This window comes from Mastomys coucha, unplaced genomic scaffold, assembly GCF_008632895.1.
Source record: "Mastomys coucha isolate ucsf_1 unplaced genomic scaffold, UCSF_Mcou_1 pScaffold22, whole genome shotgun sequence".
Lineage (NCBI taxonomy): Eukaryota > Metazoa > Chordata > Mammalia > Rodentia > Muridae > Mastomys > Mastomys coucha.
This window is the reverse complement of record NW_022196905.1, coordinates 225,003,848-225,020,919: the sequence shown is the minus strand read 5'-3', so window position 1 is coordinate 225,020,919 and position 17,072 is coordinate 225,003,848. Positions and strand designations below refer to the sequence as shown.

At 39.7% G+C, this 17,072-nt stretch overlaps 1 protein-coding gene and 1 non-coding gene across 3 annotated transcripts in view; one reads left to right on the top strand and one right to left on the bottom strand.

Annotated features, from left to right (window-relative positions):
• Positions 1-17,072, bottom strand: part of Lonp2 (lon peptidase 2, peroxisomal) — an 82,738-nt gene that overhangs the window by 32,828 nt on the left and 32,838 nt on the right. For both annotated transcript variants that reach the window (XM_031340702.1, XM_031340703.1), the window contains 3 exons: positions 9,900-10,050; positions 7,880-8,006; positions 3,237-3,370 (listed from right to left, as the gene is read on the bottom strand). In XM_031340702.1, coding sequence (XP_031196562.1) covers positions 3,237-3,370; positions 7,880-8,006; positions 9,900-10,050 — 412 coding nt within the window. The remainder of the gene's footprint in view (positions 1-3,236; positions 3,371-7,879; positions 8,007-9,899; positions 10,051-17,072) is intronic.
• LOC116071618 lies at positions 4,944-5,050 on the top strand. Its single transcript, XR_004111025.1, has one exon. It is a non-coding gene; the product is annotated as a U6 spliceosomal RNA (small nuclear RNA).

The following is a 17,072-nucleotide window of genomic DNA, read 5'->3' as shown; positions in this document are numbered from 1 at the left end:
CTTTTGACACTAGCCAACAATATCCCTCATCTGCCTTCTCAAATCCTCCATTTCTATGTAGCCAGAGTAATTCTCACTGCAGTCCCACAGACAAAGACAACTGTTCAAAGACCAGAGCTGATAGGTCTGCTCCAGAAAGCTTGTTAAAACACTGGCAGTTTCTGCCTGTTTTGAAGCTAGTGGCCCGAAGTTACTTTTCTTCCCAGCAGTGACCCTGAGTCCAGCATTATTTCTAACATTAAAAATAACTTACCCACTGAATTACTTGAAATTTCTGAAATTTAAGGGCAAATATTAGAAATGGGCTAATGGTTATATTTACAAACATTAAACTGCATTATAACTATGAAAAATTCAGTTTGATACCTTTGAATGTATTAAAAATTCTAAAATCACCATCTAAATCTTAAATATAAATTTCTAAATGTGTTATATAGTTAAATTTCATCTTAGCCTTTTCTATTATATCACAGATACAACAAAATGACAGAGGCTCAGATGGCTGCGGGCTGAGCACTGGAGAGTGCAGGAAGAGTATAGCTCCTAACTAAAGAGGTGAGAGAAAGCTGTGCCCGGCCTCTGCATGGCCTTCTCTGTTTGTGGGCATTTACTAGCCTAGGACAGGTTTTACAACTACAATTTCTACAAAGTATAGTCTGAACATGTTTTCAAAGTTCCTCTACTAAATTCTACTTTCTATTAAAATGATCAGAAATTAAAAACTACAAACTGTCAAGAACAAGGAGGTACCGCCCGGCAGTGGTGGTGCACGCCTTTAATCCCAGAACTTGGGAGGCAGAGGCAGGCGGATCTCTGAGTTCTGAGTTCGAGGACAGCCAAGGCTACATAGAGAAGCCCTGTCTCAAAAAAAAAAAAAACACAAGGAGGTAAGAATGAAGATAACTAATAAAAGGATGCTGACAGAGGCTGGAGAGATGGCTCAGCAGTTAAGAGCACTGACTGCTCTTCCGAAGGACCAGAGTTCAAATCCCAGCAACTACATGGTGGCTCACAACCATCTGTAATGAGATCTGACGCCCTCTCCTAGACTGTCTGAAGAGAGCTATGGTGTACTTGCATATAATAAATAAATAAATCTTAAAAAAAAGTATGCTGACAAAATTTTGGAAAACAGACAAAAATAGCAAGTTGGTTAGAGAAAGCAGAATCTTCAGTGTCTAGGGTTGAGAGGGGTGATCAACAACAAATTGATCTGAGTCATGGCATCCTAAAAGGCTCAGGACATTGCTGTACCCCTGAAAGTATGAGCGAGAACTAACGCAGCCTGTTTGTGCTGCTGTTACAGAACGCCACAGCCTAGGTAAGTTATAGTGAACGGAATGTGTGTGACTCATCATTCTGGAAGCTGAGAAGCCTAAGAGCAAAGAACTATGCCAATGAGGGCCTATGTGCAGAGTGGGAGAAGGACCACATGACAGGTGAGCTCCTGAGAGACACAAGTAAAGGAGGCCCAAACCCATCCATTCACCAGGAATCTTACTACTGTGGAATGCAATCCACTTCTTCAAGGTAATGCATTAATCCAGCAACAAGGAAAGAGCCTCATGACTCACTCAGGATAGAACCCAGGGCCTTATGGCTCCATGCAAGTGCACCACCGCTGAGCTACCTACTAGCTTCTCATCATTTCTTAAAAGTCCCCACCTCATAAGGCTGTTGTACTGGAAGCTAAGTTTCCAACATATGAACTTGGGAGACACAAACAATACAAAGGACAACAGGAGTTTTATGTCCTTATAAGAAACAATTAGATTTCAATATCCATATTCTATATAGTATAACTATATCACTCTAACTCAATTAAAGTTGAGGTTTATTCTCAAGAAAGAATGAACAGTGAGGTGCAACGTGGGAGCAGGTAAGATCACACAGAATCAAGAGGATAATGTGAGAACCTACCCTTCTGTGCACTGAAACACCATCTGGTCTACCAAGACTGCCACACAGTACAACTCTTCTCTCACATTGACCTAACTGCATTCTGGAAAGAGTTTTGGAAATGGTAGAACTCTAACAAATCTGTTTCCTAGGAAGTAATTTTCAATTCCTTACCACTAAATGTTATAAAAGCAAGTTTTGGCAAATTTACATAACAACATGCTGTGATGATAGAATCTCCTTCCGGGGTTGAAGAGATGGCTCAGCAGTTAAGAGTACTGACTGCTCTTCTAGAGGACCTTGGTTCAATGTCCAGCACCCACATGGCAGCTCACAACTGTCTGTAACTCCAAGATCTGACAACCTCACACAGACATACATGCACACAAAAACATACCAGTATGCATAAAATAAAAATAAATAAAATTAAAAAAAAAGAATCTCCTTCTGGCAAGAAGATCACATACTTTAACTGGGAAACAAAGGAAACACATGCATTTGAATAACAGCAGTAGTGAAACTCTCCTTAGGGTATTACCTCCAGAATTATTCAGAAAAAATTGTATTTATTTAATTATGTACTTGTGTGAGCTGGGCAGTGGTGGCACACGTCTTTAATCGCAGCACTTGGGAGGCAGGTGGGCTTGAGTTTAGGCCAGTCTGGTCTACAGAGTAAGTTCCAGGACAGCTAGGGCTACACAGAGAAACCCTGTCTTGAGAAAAAACAAACAAACAAAAAAGCTGTGTGAGAAAAACACATGAATCTTTTCTAGTATATTGAGATCTGTATTGGCAGACTTGGACAGCTTATCATCATCATCCTCCTCCTCCTCCTCCTCCTCCTCATCATCATCATCATCGGTATTTTTAAGACAGGCTCTTATTGTATAGAACAGGCTGGCCCTGCATCAGCCTCAGGAGTGCTGGGATTATAGGTGTTGTCACATTTGGCTTCTAATAACTTTATTTGAAATTATTTAAGGATGTAACAATTGCCTGCACCAGTTCAAAAAGAGAACACCAAACCATATGTAAAGTGTACCCACTGTAGCAATCTGGAGAAAATAACTATGTTATTTAGATAGTAATACTGAAGAATATTTGCTATTTGTAAAAAAAGTCTTGAGAAACCCATAAACCTTATATTATTCCACACTCAGTGGACACACTATTGCTGCAGCTATATATATATTATTCCACACTCAGTGGACATACTATTGCTGCAGCTATATATACTTCTGCTTCAAGGACTAATACCCTCTCCTTGCTCCATGTTAAACTTATAGCACCATCCACTTTTCCTGCCAGACTGAGAATACCAGAACAAAGGCACAAACCTCCTCCATCTGCCACATCTGAACGGTCCAGCTTGGCTTCCTTGTGCTGGCCTTCTGCAACTTTCACTGCAACAGCCCGGCAAATAGCCCCAAACTTTCTGTCCAGAGAACGGACTCCTGCTTCTCTGGTGTATCTGTTAAGATAAAAATGTTTTACTTTTGGATAAACACCACCTGTAAATAAGGAAAAGAGGAACAGCCAGTTCCTTAAAGAAACAATGTAGATTTGAAAGTTAATTTTTTTAAAAATACTAATGTCTCCACACATAACACATTTCATTAAAATTAGTGTTGTTGTTGTTTTTTAATATTAGGGTGTCTTTTCAGCCACAACTATTTCTCTACATAATCTTCAACTGTTACCCTTTATATAAAACCAAATCTTTGGCTGTACAATATAGATACCTAAAATAAATCTGGCAGTACATTAAATAGCACTTATTTCTTGGTGATATATTAAGGAGTTTACTGATCACAATTTGTCAATGTAATTTGGTTCTAAGTTTATTTTTCTTGAAATACCACTGAAGAAATCAGAGACTGACTGGAGCTTGGTGGTGCCTGCACTCTCAGCACTGAGAAGGCAAAGGTCAAGGGATCAAGAGTCATCTTCACGGCTGCAGGCCAGCCTGAGCTAATTGGTATACTGTCACAAACAAGTAAATTTTAAAAACCCTCTAAAACCTAAGACAGAAATAAAAACCAAAACAAAAAATTCCAAATCACAAATCAAGAAATATGCTAATGAACTGAAGAGTCAGTTCTCAAAGTAAGAAACACAGCTAATGAAGATCTAAACAGTGTTCACCATTCTCAGCCACCAGGAAATGCAAATTAAAACTGCATGGAGACTCCATCTCACCCAATTAGAATAGCTGTCATCAGAGAAGCAACAGATGCAGGCGAGGATGTAGGGATGCTGACAAGAAACACTGTGTGGAAGTCAGTGTAGAGCAGAGGTTCTCAACCTTCCTAATGCTGCAACTCTTTAATACAGTTTTCTCACGTTGTGGTGACCTCCAACCATAAAACTATTTTTGTTAATTCGTAACTGTAGCTTTGCTACTGTTATGAATGATAATGTGAATATCTGATATGCAGGATATCTGATACGTGATCCTTGTGAAAAGGTCGTTAGATTTCCAAAAGTGTCACGACCCAGAAGCTGAGAACAACTGGTATAGAAGTTACTCATAAAATCCAAACTAGACCTACAAGATAACCCAGCTACACTAATCCTGGGAGGATACTTGCAGGTCTGTAAGTCAGCACACCACAGAGATTCTTACATATACATTTTGATTGCTGTACTACTAACAGTAATCAAAACATGAAGCCAACCTAGCTGTCCCTCAACAGACAGATAAAGAAAATGTGGTACACAGACAGTAGAATTTTACTGAGCAGTAAAGAAGAATTAAATTACAACACATGCAGGAAAATGGATGCACTTGGAAATCACTCACGTTAAATGAAATAAGCCATACTCAAAATGAGTAACATGTTTTTTCTTAACCACAGAATCTGGACTTGAGTTTGTGTGTATGCATGACATGACAGTAGAAAAGGGCGGGGTGGGGAACTAGGAAAAAGGAAGGAGGGAAGCAGACATAGAAGCAGAAGAGGAAATATGTGAAAGAGGAAGGAAACCATGCAGACATCGAGGGAAGACAAAGGCAAGAACAAAGTATAAAGATACGTGAGCATGTGCTTGCTTTGTCAGCACATCCACTAAAATTGGAACAATACAGAGAAGATTAGCAAGGCCCCAGTGCAAGGATGACAGACAAATTCTTGAACTGTTCTGTATTTTTGGAATATTACTCAGCTATTAAGAACAAGGACATCCTGAGTTTTGCAGGCAAATGGATGGAACTGGAAAATATCATCCTGAGTGAAGTAACTCAAGACCCAAAAGGACATACATGGTATGTATTCACTAATAAGTGGATATTAGCCAAAAAAGTACAGAATACCCAGGATACAATCCTCAAGCTGAAGGGCCCAAGTAAGGATACCTCAATCTCACTTGGGAGGGAGAAGAAACCAATCACAGGAGGCGGAGAGGGAAGGAGGGACCTGGGTGGGAAAGGGATCAGAGAGGGAACATGATCAGGTATTGGGTGGGGGGGAACAGAACTGAAGCCCTGAGGTCCAGCAGAAAGAATGGAAACAGGCAACTTCGGGAGGTAAGAGGTGTGGGGGGGTGCCCTCTAAAATATACCAGAGACCTGTGAGGTGAGAGACTCTCAGGACTCAAAGGGATGGACCTTAGATGAAATGCCCTACAGTGGAGAGAGGGAACTTGTAGAGTCCATCTCCAGTAGAAAGACAGGACATCAAGTGAAGGGATGGGGTCGCCATCCCACAGTCAAAACTCTGACCCAGAATTGTTCCTGTCTGAAATAACTGCAAGGACAAAAATGGAAAAGAGACTGAGGGAAAGGAGGTCCAGTGACAGGTTCAAACTGGGATCCATCTCAAGCGGAGGTCCCAAGGCCTGACACTTACTGATGCTATGGTGTGCTTACAAACAGGGGTCTATCATGACTGCCCTACGAAAGGTCCAACAAGCAGCTGAAAGAGTCACATGCAGATATTTACATCCAACCAATGGACAGAAGATGCTGACCCCTGTGGGTGAATTAGGGCAGGCTGAAAGAAGCTGAGGAGGAGGGCACTCTTATAGGAAGACCAGCAGTCTCAACTAACCTGGACCCCCAAGAAATGACTGTAGGGAGGGACAGGCAACATTAGAGACTGTACCCAGGGCTCCATGCGCGTGATGTAAACATTCTATCACTGATCTGTGTTCTTAACCCATTGGGAGTACTAAAGAAAAGGAACATTTAGTTTGAAGAAGAGGTCTGTTTATAGTGTGTAGACCTGAAAATATTTCCTTTTAATTTCAGAAGGAAAAGTTCCAGATGCTGCAGATGTCTCTGTAAGGCAGGAGTATAAATTCTTAGGACAGAGACTATGAAAACATACAACATCAGGATTCGCACCAGGAAGGGGAGCTCAGTAAGTACCTGAGAACTACAAGGTTCAAATGACCTTGACACAGGGAGGGAGGGAGGAAGAACATCAGTGTGACTATAGCTCACAGCAAAGGATGAAAAGCTCTCGCCATGACAGTATGTCTCCTGTGTCTGGCAACTCAGGGCCTGGAACTTAAGTGGAGTAGTGTCCAGTGTACTGTCCACTGTTGTGTTCTGCTTAAAGTGTCAGAAGTAGTAAGACTGCTCAAGAAAGTCCCTAGTGTCTACAGCTTTTACAATCTCATGTTTTGATCTAACAAGTATGTAAGAGGCAGTAATTGGGAACTACAAATAACGAACTTTTGATCATCAATCTTAGAAGTAGGCAAGCCAGGTGTTGTCTCAATTAAACCCGCTTTCCAGATGTAGACACTAGCATAAAGGTTCAGTGGCTTATTAGAAGCCCAGAGTGATGTCACTGCTGGAAGATGTTAGCTAATCACTCAATTTATTTCTTCTGGCATTACCCACATAGTATATGTCAAAACAAATTAAGAAAAAGAAATTCTTGGTTGGATTTAGACCTACTTTCTCAATATAACTAAATAGACCTGCAGAAAAGTTGGCACAGATCACAAAGCAGTGAGAGAGACCTGGCAAGCATAAAGGGAGGCTTCACATTTCTTGAAAACAACAGTTACTAGGAAAGGGCTGCTGGAGTTCTTGGCAGACCCATGTTGTTCGGAGGGTGCAATCAATCTGTAATAGTGAGCCAGGAAAACTGTATAAGGCTATGGCCAACATAAATTCCCAATAGGGTCTATTTTTCATTCAAACACATGACCTAAAAATGACATGAAGTAATACTTTACTCTTTTTTTGGGGGGAGGGGGGGAGTTAGAGGGAAGGAAGAGTACAGGTTTTTCTACATAGCCCTGGCTGTCCTAGAACTCACTCTGTAGACCAGGCTGGCCTCAATTGAACTCAGAGAGATCCACTGCCTCTACCTCCCAGTGCTGAGATTAAAGGCATATGCCATCATGGCAAACTCTATTCAGAAAAATTTATGTAGAGCTTGTCACAGGCTTAAGTACTTGGTAGCAGCTTTGGAAAAGAACATTCTCTATCACTCCAGTGATAAACTTCAAGGATTATTATTTTTTTTTAAGTCTTTTAGAGAAGAATAGAAAAAGATGACCCTAAAAGAAAAAAAGATGTCTGAAAGTAGCAGCTTGACTTTCATTGTTATTATTGTTTTGTTTTCTTTTGTTTTTGCTTTTTCTCCCAAAACAAGGTTTCTTTGTATAGCCCTGGCTATTCTGGAACTTGTTCTGTAGACCAAGTTAGAAGTGGCCTAGGACTCAGAGGTTTGCCTGCCTCTGGCCCTAGTGTTTGGATTAAAGGTATGTGCCACCATGTGCATAAAAAACACTTTCACTGAATTATTGGCATGGAGAAAAAGATCCCACCTTTAGCTGGGTGGTAGTGGCACATACTTTAATCCTAGCACTTGGGAAGCAGAGGCAGGCGGATCTCAGTGAGTTCAAGGCCAGCCTGGTCTACAGAGTGAGTTCTAGGACAGCCAGGGCTACACAGAAAAACTCTGTCTCCAAAAAAAAAAAAATTAAAAAAAAAAAAAATCCCATCTTCAAGAAGACAAACCTGGTAATGATGGCCAGCGTGGTGAGCTGGGGGATCTGGATCTGCTGAGGAGTCAGCCCGTGCTGCTCCAGCTGCTTAGGGATCAGGTGCCTGTGCGCAATCTCTATCTTCTCCTCCTGTGTGTACCCTGGAAAAGAAGAGACCTTTGCCTCTAAGTATCCACCAGGCTTGTACACTGCCACATTTTCTTCAGTTTTTAAGGTTTATTTACTTTATTTTATGTATATGAATGTTTTGGGTACATGTACGTTTGTATACCATGTAGATGCCCACAGAAATCACAAGAGGATGTAGTAGTTCTTGGGACTGGAGTTATAGATGGTTGTAAGCCACTATGTGGGTGTTGAGAACCACACATTGCTCATCTGGGAAAGCAACAAGTGCTCTCTAAGCTCAACTATCTCTCTAGCTTTTGCTACAGTTTTTAGTCGATTAAATGCAGATTCACTAGATCTGAGATTTAGAATGAGCTTAAGTATTACTTCAACTAACACTGTAACCAGAATAAGGAAGTTTAAGCTAAATCAGTTTGGAATTACCTTCACATTTAAAAAGAATATATATAATATTAAGAGCCTTTATGTTCTTATTGACTAAAAAGCCTGACTGAGCAGAGATTTATCTTTAAATTCTGTAAGAAGAAAAATCCCACCTAATGTACCCTCTTTGTCTAATAAACAGTGGTTTCAAATATAGGTTGATAACTCATCTTCTGGGTAGGAAGAAGAGGCCTGGAAATATCCACAGCCCAGAGGACAGGATGACCGCAGTTGCTGAGGGAGGAGGCAGCATCACAGAGCTCACCTCTGATCACCTGCCACTGTCCTCATCACCTCACGGTGCATCACTGCATCTCATGGACTGGCTGCCTTCCTTTGTAAGTTTCTGGACAACTGAATCTCATAGATTACTTTAGCCATATAAACACACAAAAGCAACATTTTACTAACCACATTTTAAAACTAGATAAAAAGGTTTTCAGGTAATTAAGAAATTCAGGCCAGGCAGTGGTGGCGCACACCTTTAGTCCCAGCACTTGGGAGGCAGAGGCAGGCAGATTTCTGAGTTTGAGGCCAGTGTGGTCCACAGAGTGAGTTCCAGGACAGCCAGGGCTACACAGAGAAGCCCTGTCTCGAAAAAGAAAAAGAAAAGAAAGAAAAGAAATTCAGCTAAAATTAGGAAGAGTAAAAATGTTCAGAATGAAAATGTATTACCACATTTAAATGTGAATGAATATATTTAGAGTCTACCCTGTTTTCACTAAATGAATACTTACTAATGTTGGATTTTTTTTTAAGACAAAATAATTTTGAGCAATTAAGTAAAGTGAAAGGGTTAGGATGAGTATAACTTAAAAAGTTTCGGATTTTTTGTTTTGTTTTTTGTTTTTTTAACACTATAGTGAGGAGAAGACATGGTTGAAAAACACAACCAACTGTGTCACTATCTACCATCATCTCTGAGAGGAAGAACGTAGCCTGAAGGAAGGCGTCATGAGCTTTCAGGGGAAAATGAGGCCAGAGCCATCCAGGGGAAAGTGAGAGTCAATTATTGTGTAATATTTCTCCAGAAAGAAAAAAAAGGCAGAACTGTCAAAGCCTGATGGAGAGGGAAGCTGTAATGGGTTTTAGACATTGGCTTTGTATAAATAAGTCTTTTTCATCTGTAATTTTGAGAACTGCTTCATAAAAGAATATCTGACATTCAAAGAAGTTATCATCCCTGAAGGCAACATTACAGTTGAATGTGAAGTCAACGCTGGCTCTTTCTTAGTATATTCCAGAACATATATTCTTATCTGTCATCGTACAAACAAACAAACAAACAAACAAACAAACTAACTAACTAACTCTCACTGTTTGACACTGACTCTATAGAAAAGATGGTTTATACCCCTTGTGTAGAATTAAGATTAAATAGTGACAAATTAACTTCCAGACAACTGAAACTCCCCAGCATGACCAATTTTAAAGGGTATGCTCAAAGGAGAGGGCAGGCTATATACTTATGAATGAAGTACCTGGAACTTGAATGATCTCCATCCTGTCCAACAAAGCAGGTGGAATAGTAGCAGTAGTGTTGGCAGTAGCTATGAAAAGAACTTGGGAAAGGTCAAAGGCTACATTTAGATAGTGATCCGTGAAGTTATGGTTTTGTTCAGGATCCAACACCTAGGAAAGAATGATTAACATTTAAGCAAACTTAGTTCCAACACCAATCTAAAACCCATGCACTATATCAGCAAGTTGACATTTCTGTTCAATAGTTAGATGATAAACATAGAAATAATTTAACAACCTGACCACCCCATATTCTAGATCCTTTATAAAAACATGTCACACATTCTACTGTCAAAATAGCTGGAGCCCAGGAGGGCACGCCAGCACAAAGACAAGGCCGCTGCCTCGCTGAGCTGTCCTCAGATCTCTACCACCAGCTCTTGAGGACCACAAGTACCTATCCTGCAGAAACACTTTTACTTTTAGTACCATAGCTGAAATACAAAGTAAAAAGCAGATTATTTTCAAATTCTTAGGTAAATTAATAATCAGTAGATTCTTCAAACATCTGAATATCGGTTTACCTGGAAGGGGAATTCCACATAAGACAAACTTATACAAATTGTTACTATATTCTTATATAACACAATGAGAAACTGACTTCTTTCTTTCTTTCTTTCTTTCTTTCTTTCTTTCTTTCTTTCTTTCTTTCTAGAAACTGACTTCTTAAAATACTAATAAACCTCAAAAATAGTTAATCTGATGCAATAACTAATTTAATAATTAGTCTTAATTATTTGGCTTTAACTTTTTTATTTTGTGTATGTATACATGTGCATGTGTACCCTAACCTCCTATGGAGGTTAGATGACAGCTTATGGAAGTCATCCTTTCATCGTGTGGGTCTGGGTGGCAGCAGGAGTCTTTATCAGCTGAGCCAGTCCCCTAGTCCCTTAGTAACTAGTCCCTAAATGACTGACTTAGTATTAAGGAGGCAGCCTTCCGGTTACTGCTCATGTACTTCAGGTCACAGGCACTCATGTTCTGAAACCCTCAGACCTACCCTAAACCTTCCATATACATTCACCTAGAGCTCTCTAGGGTATACATACTCAAAACAGAAATTGCATGACAAATATTCATCACAGGTCTGCTGTGGTGGTGCAAGGCTCTAATCCCAGCACTTGGGAGGTAAACACAGAGGAGTCTGAGGCCAGCCTGGTCTACAGTGAGTAGTTCCCAGACAGCCAGGGCTACACAGAGAAACCCTGCCTCAAAAAAAAAAAAAAAAAGGAAACCCAAAATACCAAATTCAGTCTCTTAAAATAGTCATGATAAACTTGCCATAAAATAGCCTTTTCTTGCTTCAAATTTCCCCTTTAAAGTATAACTTATAAAAACAAAGCCACAGGGCTGGAGAAATGGCTCAATGGTTGAGAGCACTGACTGCTCTTCCAGAGGTCCTGAGTTCAATTCCCAGCAACCACATGGTAGTTTACAACCATCTGTAATAGGATCTGATGCCCTCATCTGCTATATCTGAAGAGAGTGAGAGTGTACTCACATAAATAAATAAATCTTAAAAAACAGAAACAAAGTCACAAGTTAACTTTAAGTCAAAGCTCTTTACTTACAATCTTGAATTTTAGACACTCATTGTATTTCTCTAGATCACATTTCTCAGAAGAGCCTAATTTCACATTTTATAAGGCTTAATTTTTAATATTGTAAAATCAATAAAGTACTTTCAACTTTACAAAGAAAAAAAATAATAATGAAATGTTCCTGGTTAAGAAAAATCACACCATCAGATGAAGTAATTCTTTCTCCTTAAAATTTAGACACTGGGTGTGATAGTTAATACTGGTGTCAACCTGACTGGATCTGAAATCAACTAAAGAAGCCACTGCACACTCCTGCAAGGGATTTTTCTTGATCACACTGATGGGGGTGGACATACACTGTGATTATTCAAACATAGAACTTTTAAAAGCAGTAACTAAGGTTACAAGAGGTTAGGAGTGAGGTACCAATGCAATCTAACTTGTATCTTTTTAAGAACAGGATGTCCCTGGCTACCCATATACACAGATGACAGACCTTCAAAAGCCACAGAGGCCCTAGAAGGAAACCCACCAACATCCGATTTTAGACTTCCAGCCTTCAAACTTGTCAAGTTTTTAGAAGTCACCTACACTAGTATTTTGTTGTGGTGGCCTTAACAGATGACCCATTCTTGTTTTGCATACCAGTAAACATGTTTATGTATGTGTGCATATATGTGAGGACATAATTTTACCATGTTTTATGAAGGGAACACATAGAAGCTATGGCAGAGATGGCAGGCTTCAAATACGAAAGGACTCAAAACACAATTCATAGACAAATCTTTGAAAAAGAGTAGTTTGAAAATACATGCTATCTAAAGAAGAGATAAGCCACAATAAAAGTGTCCAAAGCAAGCACTGAAATCCTTTGGGATGATTCCAATGGGACAAGGCAGAGCCAGGAACTCCAAAAAGCTGCTTTTCCATAAAGGAACGAGCCAGCCCACTGACAAAAAAGGCCAAACCCATCCTCAGATGTTCCGTTCCAACTTAGAACAAGCTGAGTGCTATATATTCCAGAACATTGGATCCCTGCAAATGGTTCAAGTGCTGTGATATTTAACATTGTTTTAACCCCACCTTCCTTTCCAAAACTGACAGAAGCCCAGGAAACTGCCAGCTTTGTAACTAGGAAAAATGTGAGAACCTGTAGCCTAGCAACCTCCACTGGGCAGAGCAGAATTAGAGCTTTCTAGCCCCGCCCTGGAGAACTGCTGGTATTCAGCCCATGGGGCATGTTCTTGGGACAGCTCTTTGACCTAAGAGAACACTTGTTCAATCAGTTCTAGTCCAGCAATCAATGGCAACTGTTTAATGCTGCAGCTGCTTGTTAGAATACCACCAGTTGGGACTAACATGGCAACCAAAAAAAAAAAAAAACCCTACAAAGAGGGTTAGGGATGTAGTTAGTGGCAAAAATCTGTATAGCACTTACAAGGTTCTGAATTCTATCCTAGCATCACACACACACAACAAAATGAACAAAACATTAAAAGAAAAAAAAAAACTGGGAAATAAGATGCTCATTGGTTGCTTTGTTTTGAAAACTCTGGTGTATTTATTACTGATAATCTAGAAAGCCACAAGACTGTGCCATATATGATCAGACAAGGTGCTGTGACCCAGATAAGACTCCCCTTCTGTCTCATGGTGCCCTGTTTGCCCACCATTTGTCAGTGAAATCTGAACTTACTTTCTACGTGGTGGTATACAATCTTTGAGTCTTGCAGTTGAAGGAGATACCCTTAGAATGTTTTTTTTTCCCTTAAAGATACCACCGGAAAGAACACAAGGTCAGGTCCCAGAGCAAAAGGGATGGACGATCAAGGAAGCTACAGGTTATAGGTTGAACAAGAGCTAAAGAGGTCTGCCAGTAGCAAGAGTCCTTTGAGGAAAAGTGTGGAGGACCAGTGAACTTGGAGACAGGCCATTCCTCCAGTACAGAAGTATCCTATGGATGGCATCATACAAACACTTGCATCGAGCTTCCTGTAGCATTGACAGGATCCTTAAGTTAGCTAGAGAATCTCAAAATACTAGCTTTTCCAAAATTTAAATATTTATAAAAATGGACTCTGATAAGCACCAAATTTAAGAAATAGTTTAGGTAACATTCTAGGATAATATGTTAAACACTGGAATCATAGTGAGGTATGGATTCAGAACAGGTGTGAGAGTCTAATACCCTCTACTGGAACACACTCACTTTGCTGTTTCCTTCTCATTCATTTTAGATGGCTTCCTAGTTTTCTTGTATATTCTGTGGCCCACTGACTACTCATGAGTGTGTGAATTTCCATGTATTTGTGACTTCCTCCAACATCCACAGTGCTTTCTAGTTGCTGTGATGTTTTAGGAGAACACACAGGACACTTTTATCCTTTTAACTTTATTGTAGCTTATTTCACAGGGCAGCATCTGTTCTGTCCTGGAGACTATCCCACGGGAGCTTGAGAGTAATGTGGAGACTGCTTTTGGTAGAAAGTGTTCCACAGATGGCCACAGGGGGCTGGCTTTTCCTTTCCTGCCAGCGTCTAACTAGTTTCCAGCACAACTGAAAGCAGGGTGGGGAAGACACCAATCACTACAGTCCGACTGCCTCGTCTCCCTGTCTGTTTCTGTGAGTCTGCTCCATGTGTCTTGGGGCTTCGTTGATGTTGTTGTGGTAGTTTTGTGTGTGTATGTTTGTGTGTGCATTGGGGAACTTTTGTAACTTTCTGGCTAGATTTTCCTTGTTAAAATTACAGCCCTTTAAAAATCTACTTTGTTTGATGTTAGTTATAGCTAATCTAGAGTCGTCTTAGTTGCTGTTTACACACAGAGATTTTGTGTAGTTCTGCTTTCTGCTGCCCTGTGTTTCTGATTAGTCACTTCTTTACCCCAGTGCAGCTCTGGTTCCTCCTACCTCTGTGGTATTGTTATTATTAACATATCACATTATCATATGTGTACTAAGTCATATGCACGCTGTTCTATATAACTGCTCTTTAAACCATTTAGGAGAACAGAGGAAATATTCTCTAATGGGACCCCCTTATTGGTGCTTTTGTTTGTAATTCTGAGATGATCACTTTCAAGCTGAAATTCTCCTTTTCTGTTTCCTATAAGGTGAGTCTGCTTCAAGTGAATTCTTTCCCTTTATTTGAGAGTACCTTTATTTCACTTTCATGTTTAGAATATGGTCTTGTTAAGTTATACATATAAAAGGACAGGATGGGGCTGAATCTAAGAGGAGTTGGAGGGAAGAATGAATATGAACAAAATACACTGAATGCATGTAAGAAATTTTCAAAAAAATTAATAAAATTATTTTTTTAAAAAGAAACATTGTTTAAATTTTTTCTTTTTGACACTTAATTTTTAAAATCATAAAATGACAAGGTACATATATATGTAATGGTGTACAAGATAAAATGATGATTTATGAATATAATGTGAAATATTAAGACCATTTTTTAAAGTTCATATTTTACAAATACTTTAGCCATTATTTATTTCTTTAAGCAATTATTCTTTTTTTCTTCTGTCCCATTATGCATATGTTGGTGTACTTACTGACATTTTCCTGATACCTTAGTAAGGCTGCAAAATTTTAAAAATCAATAATGTATACCTAGATACCCTTTGTAAAGATAATCTTCTCTGGTTTTGTTGAAGGATGGCAGCTTACATTATTCTTGCCTCCTATCTCCACTTGTTAATGGAACTGCCCATTCTAACTTCAGTTGGTTATTTCTCTTTTTACATGGTAGGTACTCACAGAGATGAAACAACAGCAAGTGCTAGGATTTGAGAGGTATATTTGGCCAACGATTCCCTGACATGGCATTTCTTAGGAAGGTAGGAGAGAAAAAGAAGTGTTAGGAATCAGTCAGTCATGAATTCACACAGTAATTCCCTCACTCTAAGATTTTAATGGAAATTCAGTAACCACTAAATTCCAGTAGTGGGAGTGTTAAATTGAAATGTATGGAAAAGAACTGCTAAGAAAACAACAAAGGGCTGTTACAAAGTTGTATATATCCATGTGGTAGCTGTTCACAAATTGGATAATAAGGAAAAAGAAAGTCAGAGAAAGACAGAGCTGGTGATGGTGGCTGATGACTTCAGTCCTAGCACTCTGGAGGCTGAGGCAAGAGGGTCTGTCTCTGTGGGTTTGCAGCCAGCCCAGTCTAAACAGAAAAACCCGGTTTCAAAATTTAAGAAGAGAGAGACAAGACTAGACACTGGGCCCATCCGAGAAGAGTGTATTCTGTTCTTCTAGAGCTCAGGAAAATGTACACACATAGATGACGAATGCAATGACACCCCAGACCTTCTGCTTTTTCCTAGTACTGGCCAACATGCTCAAGAGACCACAGGTGCCTTTTCTAAGGAAAAGGCAACCTGGGAAGAAAGACCTCACTGGCGGCTGGAAAGATGGCTCAGTGGTTAAGAACTTCAGTGCTGCTCAGTCAATGGACTACAGTTTTGACTCTCAGCATCCATGTCAAACAGTTCATAACTGCCTGTAACTCCAGCTCCATGGGAAGCAATGCCCTCTTCTACATCCCAAGGCCCTCCACCCCCATCCGCTGCTACGTATATGCACACTCACATACACAGAAAGAACAACAACAGAAATTTTAATCTTAAGGGGTAAGAATCCAACATGGAGGATCCTCAACATCAGCTAAGCAGAAGGCCCTGCTGTGAATGCAGTCAATGCACTACAGTTCTGTGTTCATGGCTTAAAAGTCAGCACTTTCCTTCTTTGCTACACAACTGAAAGTGGGCAAGAAGTACAGTGAGAAGACTCTAATACAAGATACAGACAACAAATAGTTTAGAGAGAAGGAAATTTTGTTTGTTTGTTTGTTTTGTTTTGTTTTTTTGAGACAGTGTTTCTCTGTATAGCACTGGCTGTCCTGGAACTCACTCTGTAGACGAGGCTGGCCTGGAACTCAGAAACTCACCTGCGTCTCCCTCTCAAGTGCTGGGATTAAAGACATGCGCCACCACTGCCCAGCTAGAAAATTATTTTTTTGAGAAAAATATCTATCAATACCTTTTTCACAGATTTACGTCTATGTATCAAAAGTAAGATGCTAAAAAAAGAGTATGTAGAGATGTTTTTAGTATGACTAACACATGAAGAGGTTCCTTTTTTTTAAAGATAAAGTTGAAGAAGTTCTCGCAGAAAGTAAAACAAAAAGTAAAAGGGATAAATTACAGGAATGAGAAGACATGGCAGCTAAAGATCTAGGATCTTTGGAGGTGGAGAGATGGCCGTCCTTGCAGAGGACCCAGATTCCCTTCCCAGCATCCACTTAGTGGCTCACACCATCTGTAACTCCAGTCACAGGCATCCAATGCCCTCTTATGGATATCAGACACAAACATGGTATACATACACATGTGCCACAAAAATTCATACAAATAAAATAGAAATAAAATGTTGGGTTCTAACAAAAAGGAGCAAAAAATTAGCAACAAAAGAATTAAAGAAAATTTTTCAAAATGAAAAAACAAGAAAAATCTGAAGACTCTTTAAAGAATCAGCAAAAATGTCTGAGACCCATAACAGGCAGGTTATTATATATATAT